Source organism: Telopea speciosissima, chromosome 9 (assembly GCF_018873765.1).
Source record: "Telopea speciosissima isolate NSW1024214 ecotype Mountain lineage chromosome 9, Tspe_v1, whole genome shotgun sequence".
In the NCBI taxonomy this organism is placed as follows: Eukaryota; Viridiplantae; Streptophyta; class Magnoliopsida; order Proteales; family Proteaceae; genus Telopea; species Telopea speciosissima.
In genome coordinates, this window is record NC_057924.1 from 35,413,575 (window position 1) to 35,432,819 (window position 19,245).

The following is a 19,245-nucleotide window of genomic DNA, read 5'->3' on the forward strand; positions in this document are numbered from 1 at the left end:
AGCTTCGTTTGGTTCCTCCTAAGTACCTCGAACGCTTCCTCTAGGTCGGTCAGGTATTGTTGGACGTTGACACTTTTCATGAGCATGTCGTCCGTGTACACCTCCATGTTGCGCCCAATTTGTTCTTCAAACATTTTATTGAGCATCCTCTAGTAGGTGGCTCCTACGTTCTTTAGCCCGACTGGCATGACGCAGTAGCAATAGTTCTCCTTGTCCGTTCGGAATGTCGTATAGGACTCATCATCCTCATTCCTGAGGATCTGGTTGTACCTGGAGTAGGCGTCCATGAATCTCAGCGTCTCATGGTCGGCAATAGGATCGATCAACAGGTCGATCCTTGGCAGTGGGTATTCATCTTTTGGGCATGTCTTGTTTAGATCAGTGTAGTCGACGCACATCCTCCACTTTCCATTTGGTTTTGGTACCATGACCACATTCGTGAGCCATGTTGGGATCTTCTCCTCTTTGATGAACCCCGAATGACTCAACTTCTTGACCTCTTCTTTGATGGCGGCCTGTCGGTCAAGGGCAAAGTTTTGCCGCTTCTGTTGCACGGGCTTCTTTGTTGGATTTATGTGTAGCCTGTGCTCAGCTATGCATCGGGGTATGCCTGGCATGTAGGAGGTCGACCATGCAAAGACATCCATGTTCTCCTGGAGGAGACGCCCAAGCTTGTCCTTCTGTTACTTGTTTCAACAACGACCCCACCTACACTACCTTGGAGGGATCGTCCTTGCAAAGAGGATATGGAACGAGGTCCTCCACTGGCCTTCCTCTTCGTTCTGTCAGTTCATCTCTCTGGTCGTTGACGAGGTTCTTTAGCATAGTGCCATCCCTCGGGTATTACCATTATTCTTCTTGACGAACGTCGTATAGCACTCCCTAGCTTTCTTTTGGTCTCCTCGGATCTCATCCACCCCATTCTCTGTTGGGAACTTCATCTACAGGTGGATGGGTGATACAACTCCCTTAAGGGCCATTAGGGATGGTCGCCTCAGGAGGCAGTTGAAGGATACTATGGACTTTACTACCATGAAGTTCACCATGATTGTGATCTACCGAGGGTACTCTCTATAGGATCAAGCACTTGCCAATCCCCCAAAAGACGCCTTGTGAGGGAAGGTGCAACTTTAATTCCTTATTGCACACTAGTCAGCGTGCATTACTCTGCCCGAGTCGGGATCTGGGTAGGGCATTTTGGGTCCCCCCCAAATGCACGCCCAATAACAGAGCACCCATGGCACCGGGGAGACTCGAACTCGCGACCACCTGTTCTAATACCAATTGTAAATTCACATTTGGTATCAGAGCAGGAGCTCAAGACCTTGATTGTTTTTAATCTAACTAAGAGTTAAAGACCATGGGATCCTCTGCCAATCGTAAGATTGAAGGATATAATATTACCCGACCCCCCTTCTTTGAAGGTGAAGGATTTTTCTTCAAAAATTTGGTTTATGCCAATAACATTGATGCATGGGAAGTTATTAAGAATGGACCAAATACAATAAACAAATCCAAAGAAGATTAGATTGCCGCTGAAAAAGCAAAAGTTCAATTCAATTATGTAGAATAAGTTACATCCAATGTGCTTTGGGAGAAAAGGAATATAATAGAACTTGTATGTTTGACTTCGCTAAGGAGATGTTTGACAAGCTCGTTGTAACCTATGAAGGTACTTCGGAGGTTAAACAATCCAAGATTGACATGCTTGTAAATGAGTATAAATTATTTAAGATGAAAAATGATGAGGATATATATGCAATGTTTACACGTTTTACTAACATTGTAAACAAGCTGAAAGGTTTAGGGAAGATCTATTCAAATGGTGAAAATGTTTAAAAGATATTGAAATCTCTTTCAAAGGAATGGAGACCTAAAACTACGGCAATCAAAGAATCCAAGGACATCGACAAGTTGAATTTAGATGAATTGTTGGGATCACTCCAAACCCATGAAATAGAACTCAAATAGGACACCAAAGAGGATGAACCAAAAGAACCGAAGAAGAAGGTTGTTACTTTCAAGTCATGCTACGAAATCAGTGATGATGAAGAAGAACTCTCGGCTGAAGAGATAGCCTATCTCTCCAAGAAATTCTCAAGATTCTTGAAGAACAAGGGAAAAACTTCATTCAGCAAAAGAAGATTCTCTAAGGATCAGAAAGGTAAAAGTATTTCTAAAGATAATACTGACTCTTTTTCAAAAGATGTTATTTATTTTGAATGTAGGAAACCAGGACATTATAAGGGAGACTGTCTTAAAATGAAGAAGTACAAAAAGGCCTACAAAGCTGAATACTCTTTTGATTCAAGTGATGAAGAAGAGGAAGAAGAAGAAGCTCAAGAAGAAGAGCAAACCAACCTTGCTCTTATGGCTACTAAAGATGAAGAGAATCAAAATGAGGTAACCCCTACTTCTCCATCTCATAAAGATAAAGACTTTTTAGAATTAGAAGAAGCCTTTAAAGACCTTTATCAAAGTAGTATGGAATTAGCTACTACAAAAAAGAACCTCTTAAAAGAAATAAGTACCCTTAAAGACCAAAATATAACTTTAACTTTTCAAGTTAATGACTTAGAAGAAGAGAAAGAAAAGTTATATAAAGCTTTAGAATCTTTCACTAATGGTAAAAAGACCCTTGACATTTTACTTGGAACTGCATCCAAAGCATCTTTCAACAAGGAAGGGGTAGGCTATGATGTGAACAAAAGTTCAAATCAAACCAAAGAGTCAAGTACAAGTTAAATGATAAGTAAGAAAGTAAAGAAGAAGTTTTGTAACTACTGTAAGAAGAAAGGTCACTCTATTGAGAAATGCTATTCTAAAAAGAAAAGTCCTCAATTTAGCAAACCCAATTCCAAAGGGAAGATTCCATATACCCCTCAAATTGTTGTATGTAATAATTACAACAAGAAGGGACATACTATTTGGAAATGTTATCACATGAACCAACCCTTCCACCATCCTAGAAGATCTTACAATGGTCAAAACAGAAGCAGTCATCCAAAGATGCAAAGACCAACTAAAACTCCACCTAAGGTGCAAAGACCACCCAAAAACCAAGGTTCATATAGAGTACCCCAAAATCAAAGACCTTGGAATCCCCAATCATACCCAAATTGGTATGGCAACCAAAAGGCAAATGGAAACCGAATGGTGTAGAGACTAAGAGAAAGGTATGATACTAATAATGACGAACCTAACATATAATGGAGACCAAAATTTTATTAAGTATTTTTATTTTATAGGTGCACATGAGAAATATGAAATGGTACATCGATAGTGGCTGCTCAAAGCACATGACATCATCCAAAGCTGTTTTCAGAGCTCAAGAAGCAAAAAGGAGGATGGGTATCCTTTGGAGACAACAGCAAAGGAAGAATCATTGAAAATGAATCTATAAAATTTGGAGGTACAATAATCTCCAATGTTAGCCTAGTTGATAACCTTAAGTATAATCTACTTAGCGTAAGTCAATTGTGCAACAATGGATACTTTGTTAACTTCAATGCCTCTAAGTGTGTAATTAAGGATTCTAATGATAATATGATTCTTGAAGGGTGTAGAAGGAATAATGTTTATACTTGCATATTTAGTATAAACTTTCATGATGCATGCCTTATTTCAAAATCTGATGATGCTACTTTATGGCATAGGAAATTATGATATATTAATCCTAAAATAATTAGATCCCTTTCCTCTAAGAACTTGGTGAGAAATCTACCTAAGTTGAACTTTGATAAGCAACACACTTGTGGAGCATGTCAAAGAAGTAAGCTTACTAAAGCTTCTCACAAGACCATTAATTCTGTTACTACTTCAAGACCTTTGCAATTACTTCACCTTGACTTGTTTGGACCTATACAAATCACAAGCTTAGGAGATAAGAAGTATACTTTTGTTATTGTAGATGACTACTCCCGATTCACTTGGACCCTCTTTCTCAAGCATAAAAATGATGCATTTGAGGAGTTTGTATCTCTTTGCAAGAGAATACAAAATCAGAAGGATAACTTGATCACTTCTATCAAAAGTGACCATGGTGGTGAATTTGATAACATAGATGAATTTGGAGACTTTTGTAGAAAATAAGGTATAACCCATAACTTTTCGGCACCTAGAACACCACAATCAAATGGTGTGGTTGAAAGAAAAAATAGAACCATCCAAGAAACTGCAAGGACAATGCTCAATGAATATTCTTTGCCAAAGTACTTTTGGGCCGAAGCTGTTCATACGGCATGCTATGTGTTAAACCGAGTTTTGATAAGATCTATACTCTTAAAAACACCTTATGAATTCTTTCATAATAAGCTTCTTAAAGTTGATTATTTCAAAGTTTTTGGTTGTGCATGCTTTATTCTTAATACTAAGGACAACTTAGGAAAGTTTGAAGAAAACGCCGATGATGGTATATTTCTAGGCTACTCCACAAATAGTAGAGCTTATAGAGTATTCAATAAAAGAACTCTAGTTGTGGAAGAGTTTATGAACGTAAAGTTTGATGAATCTATGGCCAATGATAAGTATAAAGACTTAGAAGATGAAGATGAAGATGAAGTACTTGAAATTAGAAAAAGAGTTAAAAATGTATTTTTGGAAGAACCTAATGATCAAGTACATCAACTTCCAAAAGAGATAAGGACTGTTAAATGCCACCCTCTTGACCTTGTCATTGGAAACCTAGAGAAAGACATACAAACTAGAAGTAAAGTTTAAAATGTTTGTTCTAATGTAGCCTTCATCTCTACAATTGAACCCAAGAACATAAAGGAAGCCCTTTTAGATAGTAATTGGATAGTTGCTATGCTAGAAGAGCTTAATCAGTTTGAAAGAAATCAAGTTTGGGACTTAGTGCCAAGACCCTCGAACACCAAGATAATTGGAACTAAATGGGTATTTAGGAATAAACTTGATGAAGATGGTAACATAACTAGAAACAAGGCTAGATTGGTTGCCCAAGGCTATAACCAACAGGAAGGCATTTATTTTGATGAAACATATGCTCCTGTAGCTAGACTTGAACCAATTAGAATGTTGCTTGCTTTTGCTTATCATAAGAATTTCAAGTTACATCAAATGGGCGTGAAAACTGCATTCTTAAATGGCTTCATAAATGAAGAAGTGCATGTTATCCAACCGCCTAGATTTGAAGACTCAAAGTACCCTAACCATGTCTGCAAGCTGAAGAAGGCCATATATGGCTTGAAACAAGCCCCAAGAGCTTGGTACAACAGGTTAAGTTTGTTTCTTATTGATAATGGATTTTCAATGGGTAAGATTGATACTACTATATTTATTAAGCATAAGAAAGATGATTTAATTATAGTTCAAATTTATGTAGATGATATCTTCTTTGGTTCTACTAATGAATCACTTTGCCATGAGTTTGGTAATTCTATGAGTAGGGAATTTAAAATGAGTCTAATGGGAGAATTAAATTTCTTTCTAGGACTTCAAATAAAACAGACCCCTAATGGGATTTTCATCAGTCAAACTAAGTATTTTAAGGAACTGTTAAAGAAGTTTGACATCAATGGACAGAAATCTTTTGGTACTCCAATGAGTACATCTGTAACATTGTCCAAAGATGAAGATGGAACCCCTGTTGACCCTACCAAAAATAGAGGAATGATTGGTAGTTTACTTTACCTAACGGCTAGTAGACTGGACATAATGTTTAATGTTTGTGCTTGTGCTAGGTTTCAAGCCAAACCTATGCAATCTCATTTGAGTACTGTGAAGAGAATCTTTAAGTGCTTAAAAGGAACTCCAAGCATTGGCCTCTGGTACCCTATGGACAATGACTTTGACCTTATTAGCTTTTTCGACGTCGACTTTGCCGGGTGTCATGTTGATCGAAAGAGTACAAGTGGATCTTGTCACTTCTTAGGATCATGTTTGGTTTCGTGGTTTAGTAAGAAGCAAAATTCTGTTGCTTTATCTACCACCGAGGCTGAATATATTGCAGCCGGACGGTGTTGTGCACAAGTGCTATAGATGAGGCAAACTCTCCAAGACTATGGAGTTAAGTTTGACACTTCCTCTATCCAGTGTGATAACACAAGTGCAATAAACTTAAGCAAGAATCCGATTTTACACTCAAGAGCTAAACACATTGATATCCGTCATCACTTCCTACGTGATATAGCTCAATGAGGTGAAATCCGACCTAACTTTATTGAGACCGAGAAGCAACTCGCGGACATCTTCACAAAACCCTTAAGTGAAGAAAGATTCTGCTCTCTTAGGAGAGACTTAGGCTTATGTGACCCTTTTGAATGATTGAATATGCTTTTAAAATTGGTTTTACTCACTATTTTTGCTAAAACGGTATACCGGATTACCAAACGGTACACCGGTTCAGCAAATATAGCTATTATTTTAACCGTTGGACTTGAAACGGTATAGCGGATCACCAAACGGTATATCGGATTAGTCTTTTTGACCGTTTTATAGCTATTAAACACCTAATTAAGCCTATATAAACCCCTCTCTTTGTCATTTTCCTAATCACTATTCACTCCACTCTTGCTCTAAACTCTAATTACATATTGTTAAGCAATTTCTCTCTATTCTCTTTCATTCCTCTCTTTCAACTCTCTCCTTCACCATGAGTAGAAGAGGCAAGGAGGCTATGACCGAAATGCAACCACCTACTAAAAGAGGATGAACCGGAGGAAGAGGAGGCTCCTCAAGACAACCATATGTGGAAGGAGAAGGCTGACTCTTTCGATCTCCGAAATGCCGTGAAAATTGGCCTCTCTACCTTGCTCGAAAGATAGAAGAAGGACGTGAGGTTGATGTGTTCTCCTTTAATAGCATTTGACTTGAAGAAAGGTTCAAGGACATCAGATGGGAACCCCTTCTCAACATGTCGGAGCCTTGCTACCCCAACCTAGTCAAATATTTTTATGCTAATCTCTATTTTAGTGGGACGGAGCAAAGCTTGAAACTCCACTCTTATGTGAAAAGTACTCACATAGAGCTCTCTATTGATGACTTTGCCCGAATCCTTCAAATTTCAAGTGATGGACCGTGTGTTTTTTAGACTCCAAAGAACCCCAACTTTGGAGATTTCATCAACCATGAAGAAGACTATTCCTCTATCCTCAAGCAATTTGATGCTAATGCAGCAACCGCTGTCACCAGACGACTTCGGCTCATTCCTTATGTGATTTCTTACATCATCCAACACAATTTTATCCCAAGAGGAAGTGATAGAAGTAAGTGTCTCACACCACAAGCTTATCTCATCTATTGTGTCTATACCAATACCCCCACTTGTCTTCCATACTTCATTATGAGGTACATGGAATTGTGTGCTTACCCTCGCAAGCACACTAATCTACCCTAGGGCCGGCTTCTCACTCGCCTATTTTGGGCCTTTGATATTGACCTTGAACGTGAGGAGGCATCTACTTTATCTTTCCAACACATCACCCGCAATAGTTTTCACACCATTGCTATTTCTCCTCCTTTTGATGTCTTTGTGGAAGCCGAAGAGAACTTGAATGATGATGCACCCCCGTCGTCAAGTACAAGAAGGGATACCGGCATTTCTACAAGAATGGGTTTCTAGCATTGATGAATATATGGACGAAGCCAACAATCAGATCATGGAATTTGAATTCGGCCAATAAAGAATTCAAGAAGATGTGACCTCTCTTCGCCAAGAAGTGAAGACCGGCTTTGACTCCATTAACTCTCGCCAAGATGGAATCCTAAATGCTATCCACAATCTCTCTTTCAATCTTGGTCATCTAACCTTTGACACATCGGGAGCTACACCTCAAGGATTTACTCCTCAAAGATTTAGACCACCTTTTAGAGCACCCACCCCCGGTGAATTAAGCTCAATTCCACCTATTCCACTTTTTGACCCAAATCTTTGAATTGTCTCTACCCTCTTTTTGACAATGACAAAGGGGGAGAAGTACATGGGCATGGAATAAAATGTAGTATATGGGCTTGGAATAAATGTAATGAATATTTGGAATTGGAATGAATGTTATGTTTTGAAAATTTTAAATGTAATTTGCATATTTATATCAAGTTTTAAATTGTATGATTGTGTAACTGTTCTCGACTTTAATGATATGTGCAATTTCTTTGAATTTTCTATACATTGCTTCAATTTAAAATTGCTCTATTATGTTATTCACTTGGATTATTTGTCATCATCAAAAAGGGGGAGATTGTTGAGGAAAAGACCTCATACACTCTAAGTCATCCACCATGATGACATAAAGGTTTTGATGATAACAAATAAAACCACTCTTGGACTAACACTTGTCTAAGTTGTTTAGATAAGAGTATAGCACCAAGTGAGGGAGAGCATATACAAGAGCGTATACAAGAGCATACAAGAGTACACGCTCAAATCAATTGGACTATTGCTCAAGTTGTTTTCAAAGACATGAAAGGCAAAAGAGTCAAGTCTTGAAGACAAAGATTAAAGTCAAACAAAAGAGTCTACATTGAAGACTATCAAGTGTGAACATTGAAGACTTTGTAATTATTTGTAATTTGCTTACTAAAGTCACAATCAATGTAATGCACACACACACACACACACACACACATATACATGTAGAATGACCTTAGGAGGTTAAGTGAACCCCTAAACATGTGACTATTTAAGTATGAGACCCCCAAGGTAGCCCCCTTAAGAAACTAGCTCATTTAAGCAGAAAATGGCTAATCCGGCATACCAGATCCTCAAAATGGCATACCGGATCAGTATTGGTCTCAAGAAACAGGCCACAGTAGCCTTCTAGCCCACGCTGGATGGTGATCCAGCATACCGGATTACTTTTGGCTTTAGTTTACCCTGAAACTGTATACCGGATTGTTATCCAACATACCGGATTACTATATGACTGTTATAATTTGACCGTTAATCCTTAGTTCATATAAGGAAATTTGGTGAACCGGCATACCGGATTGGGAATCGGTATACCAGATTATAGTTGTCTAAATCAATTCGATCTTAAGACAGTTTCCATATTAATTAGAGCTACTTATCCTATAAATACCCACTTGTTTAAGGCTCTAATCACTACTACTAATAACAATTAAGAGCCTTCAATATAAGATACATTGCAAGATTACCAAAGTGAGCCATTCATTGATCATAAACATCAAATTATCACAAGCTCACACACTTAAGCTACTCTACCTCAATTAGCTATAAGCTTCAAAGGTGGAAAGTAGTTTTTCACATCTAAGGTTGAGGTAATCCTAATCTTAGTAAACTTTTCATTTGTATGTGTTAAGTTGAGTTCTCTTGCTCAGAATCAAAATAGTTTGAGTCCTCTTACTCCCAATCAAGATTAGTTGAGTTCTTTTGCTCATTCTCAAGATTTGTACGAGTTCTCTTGCTCATACTCAAGATTCTCTTTAGTGGAATTCTCTCTAAGGTAAGAGGAGTGGACGTAGGCAAGTATTGGCCGAACCACTATAAATCTCTTATGTTATCTTTGTTATTTGTTTGTATTTCATTGATAACTTGTTTATTTTCACAATAATTTTTTATTCCACTACCTTCACTTATTCACCCCCCTCTAGGTGAATTCACACTCTCCAAAGGTGACGGGTAGCTCCATTGTCCCTTTGAAGGAGGCGATAGCGCCCGAGAACCTGTGGAGATAGGTTAGCTTCGATTTGAGTTGGTCGTCGCCGAACCTGAACTGCCTGTAAGCTTCTAGTGAGAGCACGTCCACGGACACCCTAGTGTCTACCAACATCCTATGCATGGGTCAATTGGCTATCTCTACCTGTACCACTGGGGCATCCTCATGTGGAAAGCTCAGTTCTTCTAGGTCTGCATCTGAGAAAGAGATTACCATCTCAGTCTTGGCTACCTTGCTTGGCTTCTCTGCTATTCCCACGAACCTAGCATGGGCTTTGGCCTTCCTTGTAGACTCTTGCTTAGGTCCTCCCAATATGGTGAGGATGGGGGCTCCTTTAGTACCGCTTGGTTATGCTCCATCTTTCTTCTCTTCCGAGCAGTCTCTCTCCCTATCTCGGTCTGTTCTTCTTTCTTCGCCCATAGCTCTTCTCTTTCTCGGTCATGGCTTCTGTTTGCAAGAAATAATAACCGCAAGCGTACGGATCAATCGTAGCTACGGGTCGAACTCAAGGAGATGTACGCCACTCTATCTTACTCACTTTAAAGCAATGTAAAGTGAACCAAGTTAATTAAAGTGTAGAATTAAACTAATGATAATTAAATTAACGTATCCTAACTCACAAGCATCTAGCAAAATTACGTATCTAACGAATTGAATTGGCATCCTAACACACATCCATCTAACCTATCAATACTAGTGTGGATTGGAAGGAATAAATCAGCCACACACCACAACCACATAAAAAAAACAAAGGAAAAATAAGGCTAAGAGATTAAAGGAGTGAAACTTGAAGGTGCTTGCACCGGATTGAAATTGTTTGCTTCTTCTAACACACTTAAAATGGTGCTACCAAATCTGAAATTAAAATAAAAATAATTAAATTATGAATAAAAAATAAAATCCTAAAATCATGATTGAATTAGAGAGGTAGAGAATGAGAATAAAATAAAAAAAAATAGAGAATTAAAGTCCTACTAGAATGGAGGGGATGAGAATAAAATAAAAATAATAGAAGAAGAAAGAGGTAGAGAATAAGAAGAAGAAATTAGCAACTAGAAGAATTAAGAGGTTAAGAAGAAGAAGAGAACAAAAATAAAATTAAGAACTAATACTCCCTTCTACCAAAGTTGAAAGTGCATGAATTAATTAGCCTTTGCATGAATGTAATTAATGAAGCATGAACATTTGAATAATCCTTGCATGGCTTCCTTTTCTAAATCTCCAAGTCTTCTCACAAACTTAGGAACTTAGACTATAAAACTTTAAAACTAAACTAGAATTAAGAGATTACAACCATATTGAAGACATAAATTGAAATTAAAGCTTGAATAAAAAACATTACAACCATGGAATTAAACTCATAAAATAAAACTAAAACCTAGAAAGCCAAAAATTAGAAGGAGAAGAAAGCAAAAATTTATTAAGCAATGAACCAGTTACAAGCCCCAACCCTAGGGGTATATATAGGAGAAGGAGGAGAAGAGGAGAGGAGAGAGCCCACGGTTTTGGGAGCTCTTCTCCTTCTAAAACTATGGAGGGTGGTTAGGTGGGAGAAATAATAAAAAAATAAAAAATAAGATAAAACATAAGAGAAAAGAGATAGAGAGAATGGGAAAATCTAATTAGAGAAGGGGGATATTCGGTTGGGGGAAGTAGTATTAAAGAGGGGGAGAGAGGGAAGAAAATGAGATGGAATGGTGAGAGAGAGAGAGAGGCCGTGAGTAGGAATTTAGATGGAAGAGAGAGAAAAAAATAGGAGAGAGGTGGTGAGAGCCGTGAGTGGGATGAAATTGTGAGAGGTAGATTAGGAAAGAGGGAGAGAGAGGCCGTGAGTGGGAATTGAGATGGAAGAAAGAGAAAAAATAGGAGAGAAGTGTAGAGAACTATGAGTGGGATGGAATTTCTTTATTTTTTTATTTTTTTTCCTATCTCTCCTACTCTTTCTCCTTTCTTTCTTGTGCAAATCCTATCTTGGCCGATCCTTGCTTGCAGCCCACTTTCTAGTCAAACTTCTAATTTGAATATGAAATTCCTCCTTTATCCTTGGTTGCTTCAGTGAGAATTATTCCCATCCTACTCTTGGTCACATGTGAACAGGTGTAGGTCCCATGTGGCTTTTCTCTCTCCAATAGTGAAAAATGCAAAAAGAGGGTAAATGCTTGAGAGGATCTCAACCCTTGATCATAATTGTCTTCCTTGATGCCAAATATAACTCTCCAAAAATGCAGACTGGCCCGGGCTTGCATTTCAGCTCATTTTTGGCCCATTATTCTTTTACGGCCCGACTATGATAATTGCTCGTGTGATGGCCTAACCGAATGCGTACTTGAATTCCATCACATCCATCTAGCCTAACTTTTAGCTCTGAACACATCCATGCAAAAACATTGGGCAGCTTTACGTGTGAATTTGGAGATTTAGCTCCCGATAGCATAAAGTGACCAAAAAGACCTAAAACCTAAAAAACACAAAAAAATACCCGAGTAGCTCCGTAAAATGTGAGTAAAATGCATGCTTATGACCCTAAGATTTCACATATTAATGTGCTCATCAGCCTCTGCCTCCTTGGCCCGAACGATCGTCACGTCCTCCCTTCACATACTTATTCAAGCTCACCGCCTTCACAAGTTGCTCTATCTCCCTCTTCAGTTGGATGCAGTCATCTGTGTCATGCCCAATATCCTTGTGGAAGAGACAATACTTAATTGGGTTGCGCTTCTTAGGCCCTGCTAGCATGGGTCGTGGCCAATGGAGTAGGTCATGGTCTTGGATCTGCATGAGGATCTGGGACTTGGTGGTATTCAGGGGTGTGAACTCGGGGCTGCTTGCTCGGTCATTCCTCTCTGGGCGACGGTTCATCCTTTCTGACTGGCGGTCACCTTTCTCTCGTTGACACTCGGTCCTCGATCTCTTGCTCTCCTTATGGTCATCCGACGCCGATCTCTTGTTGTCCTGGGGCTTGGCCTCGATTATTTTCTTCCGAGCCTGCAGTATCTCGGCCATATTGGCAAACTCGTTGCACCACTCCAGAAGCTACTTCATTGTCTTAGTCTCATGCCATGCCAGTGTCTTTGATTAACTCTAGGTCCCTGATGCCCCCAGCCAAGGCTGCATGCTAAGTCTGGTCGTCTAGGTCTCGAACCTCTAAGGACTTCTTCATGAACCTGGTGACGTACTCCCTGAGGGACTCCCTAGGGTTCTGTACCACGTTTGACAAATTGACCATGGTCTTCTTCTGCTTGATGCTACTCTGGAAGCGGGTGACAAATTGCTCGTAGAGTTCCACAAATGAACCTATCCTAGGTCGGAGCCTGGAAAACCATGAAGTGGCTGCACCCTTGGGGGATGTAGGGGATGCTCGGTAGGAGACCACGTCCGATCCCCCATAGAGGTCATCATTCCATTGAAGTAGTTGATGTGATCATTAGGGTCCGTGGTACCACTGTAGAGTTCAAAGGTGGGTAGCTTGAACTGGGAGGGGAGTGTGGTTGCCATGATCTCTACCGAGAATGGGTGTTGTCCCGGTACCGAGTGTGTTGCACCCTTCGTCTGCTTCTTTAGACCTTCCAGCTTCTCGTCCAGATCTTAGAGTCTTTTATCTAGCTTCTCTTCTCATGACTGCCCGTCATGTCTGGAGGGACGTTCGCTACGAACTCGCTCTCGACCTCTCCTTGAAGTTCCCTCTCGCCGTGAGTTTGACTTGATGGTGAGTGGTCCCGACGTGATGAACTTTGAAGCGAAAGCGTGGGACTTTCTTCTCGGTAGGTCCGGCTCTGACTTGGTGTGTGACTTCCTCCCAGTTGCCCTTGGAATACTAACCTTCTAATCGAACCGTCCGGACTAGGTACCATCGACCTGTGTGTCAGTGACACCTCACGTCCCGATTGGATTAGTAGGTCCGTTCTCCTGGGATGATGCAAAAGATCTCCTTGCTGGTGAGTTCGACTTGCATGCCTCGCGAGTCTCTCCGATCATTCACCCCTAAGGGGTGACCTCCTAGGGTTTGGCTCGTCCAGGGATGGGCTCGGTCCTTGGTGGTGGCAACGCCCTACGGCGGTGGGACGTCACCCGTTGCCTCAGATAGTCTCGAAAGAGTCTTTGGTCCTGGAGGATCTGTCATTGTAAGTCATTGACCTGACCTACAGGTCCTGGCGCGTTAGGGTTAGGTACTGCCTCCATGGCTACTTCGTTGTTGAGGTTAACTACCTCAAGATGATGGTTCTCAGGGTTCACCCTCTCCTGGGAGTCATGATCATTGGCACTCTGACGAGAGCTCTCCGGTGGAGGTGACCCATTCCTCTCCCTCGCAGCATGGGTAGAGGGAGTAGTCTTCTTACCCTGTGGTGCCATTGAGTAGTTAAGGAATCGAGCTAGTAGGTATGGTTGGCTAGCGTCGTTCCCACAGACGGTGCCAATCTGTTGCATCAAGAAATCGCTTGGTGGTCCCTTCGGGTGCCGCAACCTGCAAAAGGACCTTGGTGGCAAGGGAGAACCGGTGTGGTTCCGGCCTAAGACTCTCCGATGCCTAAGTTAGATCTCTCTGAGCAAACAAATGAATAGTTAGAATTCAAGATGGGTTAATGGGGTAGAGTACCTTGGAATTTATAGTGGAGTGAGGTGGTGTGGAGAGTCCTAGTTGGTAACAAGTAGTCCTCGTAGTAGATAGGCATTCCTAGTTGGTAGGATTCATCTCTTGGTTGGTTGCTCCCCCATGGGAGGTAGAGTCCCAGTAGGGAAGATGTTCTCGGTAGATAGACATGCATGCGTCCTTATATATTGGATAAGGTCCTTGGTGCATGAGTCCATCTGGAATTGTATCTCTGGTAGGTGGTACCTTCAACTGATGAGGTGATGTATATCTCGTCGGTGATGTTAGTAACTTGCGTATAGTACTTGGGCTTGGATCTTGGACGTCTTTGTTGGTTCTTTACCTTCTGGGCCAATCAAGTGAGGCGTAAGGTGGCCGGGCTTGGGATGGTCTTCCCTCTTGGGCCAGGACACATGGCGGCCCATGATTGGCCGGTATAATTTTGTTTTATCATACATACATATCATGACACTCATAGTAAAACATTAAACAAAAATCAATATTTGTAAACATCATAAACAATCACAAAGCATCTGAAATATAAGAGAGTAACGATTCATTCAAATAACATAGTATAAGAGGCAAAGCAATCCATGTAAAATCTACGATTATACTCACCTTGATACTTGAAAATAATTACACCTTTACAAAGTCTGTAGTTTTTGTCCCATATGATGTTCAATCCCTAGGTATGCTCACCTATCACATCACATTAACTTTCTCAGATTCTATCACATTCTGTTCACAGTCACTTCCTAACGCCATACCTTCTAACATAGACATCCACTGAATATAAAACTTATATATTATTAAATTAGACTTAAAATCCCATAAATTATAAGAAGGACCCATCTCCAGAATAAGCCTCTACGGCCCTTCAAATCCAAGCCCAAATCAGGGTATTGACAAGAATTTTTTCTGCCAAACAGAATGACCATCGTGCACTAACAGTGGTCTTAACTCTTTCGTTAAAAATTCAAATGAATCTCAGTTTTTATATGTTAAAATAGACTCATAAATACACAAATCCTCAGAAGACATCAACCTATTTTAAGGTCTCTGTGTTTGCTAAAAAATTGAGCACAACTCAGGTTCATTGAGCATAGAGCGGTAAAAATATAAATTTTCCCTCTTCTAGAAACCAATTTAATCGGATTTTTTATGGATGAAACTAGACTGATAGGGGCACGTTTCATCAGAAGGGGTCATCTTCAAATTTGGCCCATAGGTCACCCTAATATTAGTCACAAGGACAGACATGTGCGTCGGACAGAATTACATTAACCTCGTAATGATACAAAATACATGCACTTACATAATGAATTAGGGTCTTAAAATACATGTATACAAATTCCTAACCATATAAATTAAAAATCATAATTCTAAGCCATTTGAAAACTATGATTTTTACAAAAACGGTGCACAGAAAAATCTATGTAGGAAATATCAAGAATAGCAGTCTCCTAAAGACTATCATCCTTGACAATGATGCAACACAAGGTCTTAGAATACAATCCTAGAAAATAAATCTCCCATCATGGTCTACAATCTCTTAGGGTCAAATCTCCCAACCCCAAAATATGGATATAGAAAAACGAAACATCCTTGAACCCCTTTGACAAAATCTAATTTAGGTTTAGAAGAACTTACTCTTTGTGCAGCCCAATATTTACTTGAACTCCTTCCTCTCTAAGATTTCACTCCTTGGTTGATGGTAGATCAGCAGCTCTACAAGGATTCAATGCAATCACCACCCCTCTCTTTTTTTTTTCTCTCTCCTTTCCTAGCTTCCTCAATCTAGGATTTGAGGTTTCCATTGGAGTCCCCCCTTATCTCTCTCTCTCTCTCTTTTACTCGGTTACTCTATCTCACTTTCACATTCGGACTTGTTGGACTTAATTCTTATTCTATCTCTAGCTTCTTAATCTGAGACTTCCTCCCCTTTTGTTTATTTTATTTATTTTTTTGGTTAATATCATAGTTAGCAAAAACGGGAATGGCAAAAAAATGGAGTTCAACGGTACGTGTTTTAAACGACATAAAAGAACAAATAGACAGTCAAATAAAACGGTCAAATAAACGGAGAACGGAAAAAAAAAGGCAAATGGATGGTACGTGTTTTAAACGGCATAATTTTAAACAAACGCGACCAAAAAAAGACAATATATTCTTATAAACTGAAGAAATATTACCTAAATACCTGCATATAATGTCCAAAACAACTAAATATCCAACCAAACATATGCATTTACCATATTCAACACACACAGACACAGACACAGGCACAGACACAAACATAGACACACTTACATTAGAAGCAGTAAAGAAAGAAGCAAAAACTTAACTAAAAGGATTACCGAAATGCTCATCAGCACAAAGTCCTTGCTGTGGATTTCTTAATTTTAAACATCAAAAGCTTAGTTATTTGTAACATGCAATTAAAAGTAAAACCCCATATCCTTGTTCATATACTTTTTTATATATGATAACAAGCTAGAGACGGCCGCAGAGATAATGGATTGATTAGTTGTGCTGGCCAGGGAGCTTCTCTTGATTTGGAGAAATTAAACAGAGCTCTTGGAATTGGAAAGAAGAAAAAACAAAATACAATTCGGCTTACTGGCATACTGAAGAGAGGAGCAGAAATTTTGTTGATGATTTGAATCTCTGAAAAATGGGTCGGAGGCGTCGGACGTTTATGTTATAGAGCTGTTGAAGAAAGAAAGAAAAAATTATATATATTTAAAAAAAAAATAGAGGCAGAAGGGAGACGGGACTTGGGAGTGTTGCATAGGGTTCTGCTAAAACTTACCTTCAAGGCTGCAGATGTTCAGCGAGTTCAAACTTCAAACTTCAAAACAACGATTCTCCTATTGTTTTTTGATGTGGGGATAATTTGCAGAAACCGCAGAGTGAGAAGGTGGATGACCCGAAGGGAAAGAGAAAGAGTTTAGGCTGTTTAGGGTTCGATTCTCATTGTGTTTTTTGTGGCTTTTGTGCTGAATAATTCTGACATCTTTTCCTTATATGCAACTAGTCTAAGCATGTTTGGGCTGCTAGTCCCTTGGGACTGCTGAGAAATTCTGAGAACAGAATTTCTCTCCCATCCCTTTGTTGGTTCTGAGGAACATTAATTGGTGGTTGTGTGATTTGAATATTAACTCCCCAACCCTTTCTCCCCCTTGTGATGTATCTAATATAAACTCTAATGCAACCTTATCCTATGTATAATTTCCTAGTTTTGATTTACCTAGTCCTAAACATCTCTGATTTGACATATTGCATTTTGTTAGGAGGTTATTACATTTTGATAATTATATGTTTTTTTACCACAGGTCATTTTTTGTAACCTGAGGTTTTCAGCATATCTAAGAGTCTTGAGCATGCTTCTCAATTGGGTTGCAGAGTGAAAGAGGTTTGGTGCAGTAACAAGGTGATCCCAGGCTTCCTCCCTGCTCCAACTTAAGCAGCATGGCCATGGCCTCTCAGCACATATTTTTTAAAGATCACTGACAATCTAAACGAAATTCCTATTTGTCTCAAGGACTGAGATGTAATTCCCCTTGCTCAAAATGTGGCCTATTATGGCTTGAATTAAAGGTGAAATTTTGTACTAGGGGCAAATGTAGATATTTCTCCTTTTCTGGTTTAATAAATTTTTTCTATCATAAAAAAAATGCTAAAAAAATTAACATAAGCCTGTGAAAAAGGCCTTTATGGGTTTGTCAGCCGTAATAACCTCAAAAAGGAGGAGAGAGTGGTAGAAGATTGAATTTAAGACTTAGGATATCGTAGAAACCACCAGTGACACCAACACACAGAGAGAGACTTGATCTGTGGACAGGGAATAGAAAGGACATCCGTTCCCCAATATACTTTTACAGGAACTAGTTTTCACAAGAAAAAGTAACATCTTTTTTTTTTGATTGGGTTAGAAAACGATTCATTCAATAGCAAAGCGTGAAATAGCCGAGGAGTCCAGGTTACACAGATCCTGGATCTAAGGAATGGAGTTTGGCCAAACCGTCTCGCACGCACAAGACAGGGCCCTCCTGGATAAGGAGTCAGTGAAGCTGTTAGTCTCCCTAAAAACATCTGCTATATCACATTGCACAAAATAAGTGATCAAGTGGCAAATGTCTTGGACAATATTACTAATCTTAGAAGGGATGCCCTAGAGGTATCTTGGATTAGACGGACCAGGTCGAGAGAGTCAGATTCCACCACAATCTTTTCCACACAGTTGCCCAAGGCATATAAAACAACATCCCTCATGGCTAATGCTTCTTCGATGATGGCAGTGTGGAACTGCGCTAGCTTAGACACTGCCCGTAAGCATTCACCACGACTATTGTGAAGAACGAACCCGAGACCACCAGCCTTTTTCCCCGTACCCAAAGAAGCATCGTTGTTAATTTTGAGAACACCTCGAGGAGGGGGATGCCAAACTGAAGATCTGGGCTGAGGGGGCTGATTAGTAGTAGTTCCATTCTTCTGCAGATTGATCTCCGTAAAATCCTTGAAGGCTCTCATCGCTGCCTCAATAACCTCCCCAGGGGACACAAACTTCCGATTAAAGACCATGTCATTTCTGGCTAGCCATAGTTGTCACACCCCAAACCACCCCCTAGGAGGATTGGGTAGGTGACCCGAATTGCATATCGGCAATCCGCCAAATCCCACGGATCTAGAAGCAGTGCTTACGATCATGGAACCACAACCATCTCTTCCAAGGGCAAGATCAGAGTGTCGCAGATAACTACAATTTAATAAACAAAAGGAAACGTAGCGATACGGGGAAACAGTGATAATATTTACATATAAAAGGTTTACATTTCCCATCAACCCACACACAAAGAAAACAAAGAAACAAAGCTGATAAGTACAGTACTACATACAAAAATATATACAGGGCAAACATACTCAGCCCCAAAAGGAAAAAAAAAAAAAAAAAAAAAAAAGAAAAAAAGAAAAAAGAAAGTAAAAACTACAAATAGCAAGTCAGAATGGGGATAACTCCAG

At 39.7% G+C, this 19,245-nt stretch overlaps 1 protein-coding gene across 1 annotated transcript; it reads right to left on the reverse strand.

The window, feature by feature from the left end:
- Positions 1 to 18,348: 18,348 nt before the first annotated feature.
- On the reverse strand, positions 18,349 to 18,807 carry LOC122638846. The gene has a single exon (XM_043831696.1). The coding sequence runs from the start codon at positions 18,805 to 18,807 to the stop codon at positions 18,349 to 18,351; it is 459 nt and encodes a 152-aa protein (XP_043687631.1).
- Positions 18,808 to 19,245: the final 438 nt, after the last annotated feature.

Excerpts from the sequence above, each read along its gene's own strand:
- LOC122638846 (XM_043831696.1), bottom strand. The coding sequence starts at position 18,807 with ATGGTCTTTAATCGGAAGTTTGTGTCCCCTGGGGAGGTTATTGAGGCA.